The sequence below is a fragment of the Arachis ipaensis genome, chromosome B03, assembly GCF_000816755.2.
Source record: "Arachis ipaensis cultivar K30076 chromosome B03, Araip1.1, whole genome shotgun sequence".
NCBI lineage: Eukaryota > Viridiplantae > Streptophyta > Magnoliopsida > Fabales > Fabaceae > Arachis > Arachis ipaensis.
The window spans coordinates 26674863-26683036 of NC_029787.2; the positions used below are offsets into that span (position 1 = coordinate 26674863).

The following is an 8174-nucleotide window of genomic DNA, read 5'->3' on the forward strand; positions in this document are numbered from 1 at the left end:
GATGATGGCGATGATGGCGTCAAAATCATACACTTTAAAAATTAGGAGAAGCCATACACAAATTTTTTGCAGTAAAAATAAATCTTTATGTTAACTTAAATTTAATAAATGGAATAATAATCACTCAAATATTTTTTTTACAATCGTTTTTAATAATAGAATAGATCAAATAATTATATTTGTGTTAAATTAAATGAGAACAAATCAAATCTAGTAACTATAAAATCTAAAAAGAAATCAATTTACAATTAATAAATCTAAATATTTAATATTGTCATTGATCACAGTAAACAATTGACCTTGGTGCAGTCTGAAGTGTAATGTACATTACATTAGTTTTTATTTTTGGAACTATTGTTATTCTAATTGACTCTAGTTAACTGGACCATTAATTGATCACCTACACGGCTACACTTTCCTTAAATGAATACAGCGTTCCAGGCGCATAGCAAAATCCTAAACAAGAACTAGTAGAACTGTAAAAGGCAGCACCTAAAGAAACCATAGGAACAGAAAATCAAAAACTTAAATTCATCATTGAATAACTTAGAAACTTAGTACTCCTCCCATGGACTCTAAACATTCCTCAACCAGTTGTGGCGCCACACCTGCATCTGTTCTTCTTTGCTCCCTCTCCCGGTTCCAGTTTGAAGCACAAACAGGAAACAGCTATATCAAGATTCAAGTGTCATTCTTTCTTCATCAAACCTAACATTGTTGAAAATCATCTCATTCCTACCCTTCCACACAAACCACATCACCGCAAGAAACTCCTTTTCTTACTCATACCACTATCTACCCAAGCGTCAAAGCATTCCTTAGAGGAACCCTGCCAAAGAAAAGGTAGTGCACGGTTTCCAGTTCACCCATACACAGCACACAATTTGCATTCCTTTGTTCTATCTTTTTTTTTCGGTTTCTAAGAATTTAACAGAGTTGCTTTCCAGGGTTAAGTTACAAAGAGCATGATGACCATATATACAAGAATGACGAGGATCGATGATGAACGAGAAGTGATGCCACCGAGAGTTTTTCTGATGCCACCACCCATGGTTATTGGTTTTCCACCATTTTATCACGCTGCTCAGCCAAGGTTTGTGGAACGGCTGCCCCTTCTAGAACCTAGTCCCAACAGTTCGGTTGTGATCAGGCAAGTGTGGGCTGCCAACGCTGATTCTGAGTTCCAAATCATAAGCAGCCTGATTGACAAATATCGATTTGTCTCCATTGACACTGAATTCCCCGGTGTAGTCATCCTGCCCCGCAACAAGAATTACCGGAATCTTGTCCCAGAAGAAACTTACCAAGTCATGAAGGCCAATGTGGACGCACTCAAAATCATTCAGCTTGGACTCACTCTGTCAGACGAGCACGGCAACCTCCCTGACCTAGAAACCAACAACATAACTCACTACATCTGTCAGTTCAATTTCCGAGACTTCAACCTCATGCGTGACATCCACGCAAAGGACTCTGGCAGTGTTACGCAGCCAGGGCATCGACTTTGCATGCAATGCAGTGGCTGGAGTTTCTTCGGTGCATTTTGCAAAGTTGGCAGCAGCATCCGGGCTGCTGTTCAACAAAGCACTGACATGGGTCACATTCCATGGTGCTTATGATATCGGATATTTGGTGAAAATTCTGACGTGGGGTGTTCTTCCAACAAGCTTGGAGGAGTTCTTGGTGCTTGTAAAAGAGCTGTTTGGGGGAAATGCTTATGATGTGAAGCATGTGATGAGGTACTGCAATGGCCTCTATGGCGGTTTGGAGAAGGTGGCTGACACACTTCAAGTGGACCGAGTTGTTGGGAAGTGCCATCAGGTTGGATCGGACAGCTTGCTCACCTGCCACACCTTTCACAAGATTAGAGGAACTTATTTTTTAACTAATGATAATGGGTTTAGGAAATATGTTAATGTATTTTTTGGGTTGGAAATTGCTAAAGCTTAATACTCTTAAGTTGAAAGAAATTATCATCATTAAATTATTCATTTAACAACATTTTGTCTATGAATTACAAAGTTGATACTACTGGTTTTTTTTTCTATGACAATTGTTTATAGCACTTGAATTGGTTGTTTTTTGGATATGACAAAGTTCTTTTATAACACTTCAATGGTTGTTTCATGGTTGTCTTTGACTCTCTTCTACGGTGACCAAGTTTATATTTAAGTTTACAAACAGCTTTCAATAGACTTTCATTATTATTTGCCTTTGAATTTTTAGCAAACATGTTAAGATTTTATTATTGGCTTCATCATCTTATGAGAGTTACTAAAGGAGTGCAGTATTACAGCATATTTATTTTTTAACGTGAGTTGCAGGTCCTCAATGTCAAGAACCCAATAGTTACTGCCATTTTCAATAACAAATGAGGGAGTTGTCAATGTTAATCCATACTCCTTAACTGAATGACATAGCTCAACAACACATAAGAGAGCTCCCAGTCATAAAGCATCCTCCAGGGTCCGACGCACTTACTCCCAAATCAGAAATTGGCCTGTCTTGATCATTGAAAAATTGCAGCCTATAACAATCTTGCTCACTAAGCATAAAAACCTAAATAGTTGCATATTCTCGAGAATCAACAAACCACTATTTAAAGACACTGGTGTAACCCTGAAATATATTCCACACACGTGTTCCTCTTTGTGCAAAACAAGACTGCTTTCGCCACAAAATAAGACATCAATTTGGTGGTTAGGTCCTAAGTCAAAGATAGGAAGCTCATTTCAAAGAAAGGCGCTTGGAGCATGTCCTGAGCTGAGCTTTGTCCAATTCTTGTTCTTTGACAAAAAAAAAAAAAAAAAGCAATAAATAAACATCACAACCACAATGGCTCCCAGATAAACCTTACATACGATAGTGTAAGCACACTCCAAGATGTGAAATCGATAGTGGTTATTTCACTGCAACTTCAAGGATGAAGCTAACACTAGATAGTGGTTCGTAAGTAACAAGTGACAATATTTATGGTAAAGTTTAAGACTGCCACATAAGAATTTAAAATTTTCAACAATCTATTATCAAATTGAAACATGTGAGAGATGATAAATATTCACATACCTACCAAAAATCTAACTACATGCTACAACTAATGAAACCACCACCAGGAATATGCCTTAAAATCCTATTTTAAAGTAAAAATAAGTGGAACATAGAACTTAATCTTTTAAGCAATAACACAATGCAACAAAAATGTTTCTAAGAATCATCATCGCCAGCAGCCTTGGACGAGGTTCCGGTCTTCTTAGGAAGCAAGAGGTTGTGAATGTTGGGCATCACACCACCGTTGGCAATTGTTACATCTCCAAGAAGCTTGCTTAACTCTTCGTCATTTCTAACCGCCAATTGAATGTGACGTGGCACAATTCTGGTCTTCTTGTTATCTCTCGCAGCGTTCCCAGCTAACTCAAGAACCTGAAAATGCCATAATAATATTAACAACTTCAGAAACACAAATATACATAAAATTCGAGCTCAGTCCTAAATCAGAAACATTAAGCCTAATTTAAAAGTAAACTTAATATTTAACATTAAGCCTAAATCTGTAACTATACAACATTGTTTATAATTTATAAATAAAAAAAGGACGTTATTTTAGCCCAAAAAATTGACAACTAAAAAATATCCTACACGTTAAACATTGCAGAGAAGAAAATGTCTTAACCCCCAATTAGAATATTAACATTGAATCATGAAACCCTAGATTCAACATCGAAGATGCAAACACATTAAATAAAAGGAAAAACCCGATCAGGAAGAATTGAAAGGATAAAAATCTACAATTCTTAAATTCATATCAACGGAAATCCAATATACTGGAAATTTCGAGAAATCTCAAAACCCTAGAAATTAACAAAAAGGAAAGCAAAGAGATTAAGGAATAATTGAAACCAAGCAAAGGCAAAATTACCTCGGCGGCTAGGTATTCAAGGACGGCGGCGAGGTAAACGGGGGCGCCGGCACCGACCCGTTCGGCGTATTTTCCAGCCTTCAGGAAACGGGCAATACGACCAACGGGGAATTGAAGACCGGCCTTGCTGCTCCGAGAGGTGGCCTTCTTGGCGTTGCCAGATCCTAATGTTTTGCCTCGACCCGCCATTGACGAATGTTTAATGCTTCGGTTTAACGGAGAGAGAGTGATCCTTTGAGCGGTTAGCGAGAGAATATTAATGGATGAATGAAGGCTCAGGCGGTTGCAACATTTATATATAGCATGTTGTGTGCGACTGAACTTGTGGCCAATCAAATTGAACGACGCGGATCGTGCTTTTTCACTGTCAGATGGGTGCAACGTGGACGGTCGGGATAGGGTTGGAATCATAGATCCGTGTTATGACTTATGACTTACGTTCGTTTTGGGCAGTGACTGAATTGACGAAAATGCCGCCAAACTTTTAAATTTTTTTCTTAGAAGGTGAAAGTTTGAAATTTTTTTTAAAAAAATATAAAATAATCACTCAAATCAATCCTAAAAATTTTAAAATTAATATGATACAGATATGGATGTTCATTCAATTAATGAAATGTGACTTTGATTTATTATATGGACAGATTAATTTTTGGCAAATTCTAAGGTATAAATTCAAAAAATTATCTAAATATATAGATTTTTCGTGTATAATTTAGATAGGAAGACATATATTATTCTGTTATTTCTGTATTTGTTAAGTAAAACAGTTGTCATTATGATGAGTATCAAAAATAGCATAAATTTATTTTCACTAATTAAAAATAATGTAATGTAATGTGATGTGAATTATCTTATTAAATTTCGTTGAGATTGTTGTCTTTTTGGACAAATAATGTATATCTTTTAATGTTAATTATTTTTTTATTAGATTTTTTTTATCTGGCTTTTGTTTAAGATTAAAAAACGGTTATTATAAATAAATTATAAAAAAGTTTTATGATCAAATAATAAAAAAAAATGACATATAATATTTTTTTTGTTAGTCAAATTACTTTGTCTAACTTTAAATATTTAAACAAAAAGTTACCAATTTAATTATTTTTATTTTATTTTTTAAAAAATAATTAATTTAATATGTTTAATTATTTTTTTATTTGACCAATTCGACCTGACCTAATCGAATAAGGTAGGCTACTTGACCTGACTACTTGACCCGTTGCGAATAGAGTAGAGATAGGTTCGGGTTTGCTTGTGGGTATGATTGGGTGTACCCTACCTTATTTTATCTGCACCAATAAAAGAAGTACGAGTTGAATCCATAACCTCTCTCATATAATAGCTTAGAGTAAATGAGTAACCACTAAGCTAGTTAGTTAAATTAGTAATTTAAACCATTTGTATATTTATAAAATTAACATAAAATAAAAATAAAATTCATATATCATTCAAAAATCTTAAGACCTAAGTGTCGTTTCTTAAGAACCTGATGATTATGGTATTTGAAATTTTATGTTGGATTTTTTTAAGATTTTATTATTATTAATTTTAATTTAAACTTTATTTTTTATTTTTTATTTTATTAATATGTATAAGATTTGGAATGATTGAAATTTATATTTGCTTGAAAAAATTTAATTTTTTTGTTGGCAGGATAAAATAGGGTTTAGAACTTTAGGGTGCGAGTAGAGTTGGAGTTGAGAGATTCTCGATCCACAAGTAAAATAGAGTAAAATTTTTAAAAAGTTTTCAACCTGCAGATAGAATTAAGATAGAGTCCAAACCCTTGTTTAATCTACTCATTGTCAGTCCTATATGGGATTAATACTTTGGCAAAAATACACCTTTGTTACGGATTCGGCCCACGGATCCTATACCCGGAACGGTCCCCGAACCCGATTACCCGGGTCCGACCCGCTTCGCCCTTTCAGAAGGCCCGAAACCGACCCACTAGAGCTCCTAACCAACTTTCGAATTCAAACGTCGGCTTTTTTATCTAAATACGCATGAAAAAATGATTTATTCCCTAAATACGCATGGTTTGAAATTGTGCTCAAAATACGCACATCCATTTCATCTCTGCCGACCACGAAATGGATTCTAACTCCATTTCACAAGAAGCACCCACGAAATGGACCTGGTGTATGTCAGAAAACAACTCAAGCCCACCTTCCACGAAATGGAACATATCACAGGGGCATCCACGAAATGGCCAAGCCGTCCCTGGCACAAACGAATTGGTGGACATTAGCTGAGCTAACAACGAAATGCTTTTATATACTATGTTCTTATAATAAGCGAGTTTAATTATTTTTAGAAGGCACTTCAATATATAGAAGAGAAAAAAATTATTTGCTAGTATTTTAGCCATTTATCAGTTAAAGCAGTAATAAAAAGTCATCTTAATTTTAATTATATTTTTCAAGTAATATCAAAATTTCTGTAATTATAGTCATCTTAATTTGTAGTGTTTGTTACTATAAAATAATAGAGCAATTTACGTAAATAAAATGTTTGGATTCTAATTTTATGCAAATACAACTTTTGAAATATGAAGATGCAAATGCATCTTTTTATATGACAAATGTTGTTGATTTTTTTTATAGTGCTCTAATTTTTCAAGTATTTTATTAATTTTTATGATATTTTTATTATTTTTTGTTAATATAACTTTTTTAGTGAGAGTGTACATGAATTAAGTGTGGAAAAATTGGGTTAGGGAATACTTGGTTAGGGAATTGGGTATTTTATATTCTTATATGAAAATGTGAAAATAGTTTGGGCACTTGTTCGTGCATCTAACACATTAATCATATGCATTAACTCCTTGTGTATATATATATATATATATATTCCATTGTTCTTCCAAGTTTGATGTCTATTATCTGTTTGTTTTGATTCATATTCAGTTCTAATATCTCACTCCTCTATTTTGTGGATGCCCCCTGTGATATGTTTCATTTTGTGGAAGGCGGGCTTGAGTTGCTCTCTGACACGCAGCAGGCCCATTTCGTGGGCGCTTCTTGTGAAATGGAGTAAGAAACCATTTTGTGGTCGACAGAAGTGAAATGGGTATGCGTATTTTGAGCAGAATTTTAAACCATGCGCATTTAGGGAATAAATCATTTTTCCATGCGTATTTAGGTAAAAAAGCCTTCAAACGTCTCCCTTATCTTAGCCAAATAAGATAAGATAAGATATTCACCATCACCTATAAATAGAGGATCCAACTCTCTCCAGGTATTCATTCATTCCTCACACCTTCTACCTCTTAGATCCATTATGACTTGAGCGTCGGAGTGTCTTTGCAGGTACCACCCCCTTGCTCCAGTCAAATAATCCGGCATCTGCTTCAACCCGCAAGTTCTCGATCCATCTCTCAACCCGTACCAGAGACATCTTGTACAAAATTCAATTAAAAAGTTAATTTTTTTCAACTAATTTCAATCAATATCAGCCATTTTTTTTAAAATTATATTATTTATCTTAAAAGTTAAACCCTTAAGTCTCTAAAAAAATTGAGATTTTATAATTAAAAATAATTAATGTTAAATAACTAAAAATCAAATTTTTATTATTTTTTATTATTTAATATATAAACAATATTATTTTATCTCAACTAATTTTTTAAGATAAAAATAAAAATTTTATTTATATTTAAAAAACTAAGCATCAATCTATCAATTTAGTAATTAATTAATTGACTATTTTAAAAAGAACATTATCATTATTTATTATTTTTTATTTTTAATTTTGATACTGTTCTCTCTCTCTCTAATCTAAGTCTGTTCCTTTATATAATTATTATTAATTTTTCATTACTTAGGAGGCAAGTGTCCTCTCTCTCTCTAATCTAGGTCTGTCCCTTGTTAGTGGATTTTGTTTTTTCGAGTCACAAACGAAGAGGATTGGTCTAATCTAAAATTCTATTCGATCAGGGCTAAATTTTGATTAGTATATGAATTGAAATAAGAATTTAAATCTACTTCTAATTGATAATGCAACATTGTTCATTTTTATGGCCATAGTCTAATATTAGTTGACTGTAGTAGTTTAATTTTGAATTTAAGATTATCTGAATAAAATTACTATTCCTAGTCATAAAAAAAGTAGTGTTAATTAATTCACGAGAATTATCCACATCAATGTTTAAGAATTTCTTTTTTAAATATTTTAGTTTTCAATAAATTTTGATTATTAAATTATTCTTTAAATTTTTATTTTGTTAGAAAAATTAATCCTTATTTTAAATTATTTATTT

At 33.3% G+C, this 8174-nt stretch overlaps 2 protein-coding genes across 2 annotated transcripts; one reads left to right on the top strand and one right to left on the bottom strand.

Annotated features, from left to right (window-relative positions):
- LOC107632841 (probable CCR4-associated factor 1 homolog 11) lies at window positions 987–1950 on the top strand. Its single transcript, XM_021117236.1, has 2 exons — window positions 987–1419; window positions 1520–1950. The coding sequence occupies exons 1-2, from the start codon at window positions 987–989 to the stop codon at window positions 1948–1950; spliced, it is 864 nt and encodes a 287-aa protein (XP_020972895.1).
- Window positions 2947–4210, bottom strand: LOC107630133 (probable histone H2A.1). Its single transcript, XM_016333188.2, has 2 exons — window positions 3917–4210; window positions 2947–3420 (listed from the first exon to the last, which is right to left on the bottom strand). The coding sequence occupies exons 1-2, from the start codon at window positions 4103–4105 to the stop codon at window positions 3205–3207; spliced, it is 405 nt and encodes a 134-aa protein (XP_016188674.1). The 5' UTR covers window positions 4106–4210; the 3' UTR covers window positions 2947–3204.

Coding starts and splice junctions, on each gene's coding strand:
- LOC107630133 (XM_016333188.2), bottom strand. CDS start 4,105: ATGGCGGGTCGAGGCAAAACATTAGGATCTGGCAACGCCAAGAAGGCC. Junction 3,421..3,916: donor TTGAATACCTAGCCGCCGAG/GTAATTTTGCCT, acceptor TGGCATTTTCAG/GTTCTTGAGTTAGCTGGGAA.
- LOC107632841 (XM_021117236.1), top strand. CDS start 987: ATGACGAGGATCGATGATGAACGAGAAGTGATGCCACCGAGAGTTTTT. Junction 1,420..1,519: donor CAACATAACTCACTACATCT/GTCAGTTCAATT, acceptor CATGCAATGCAG/TGGCTGGAGTTTCTTCGGTG.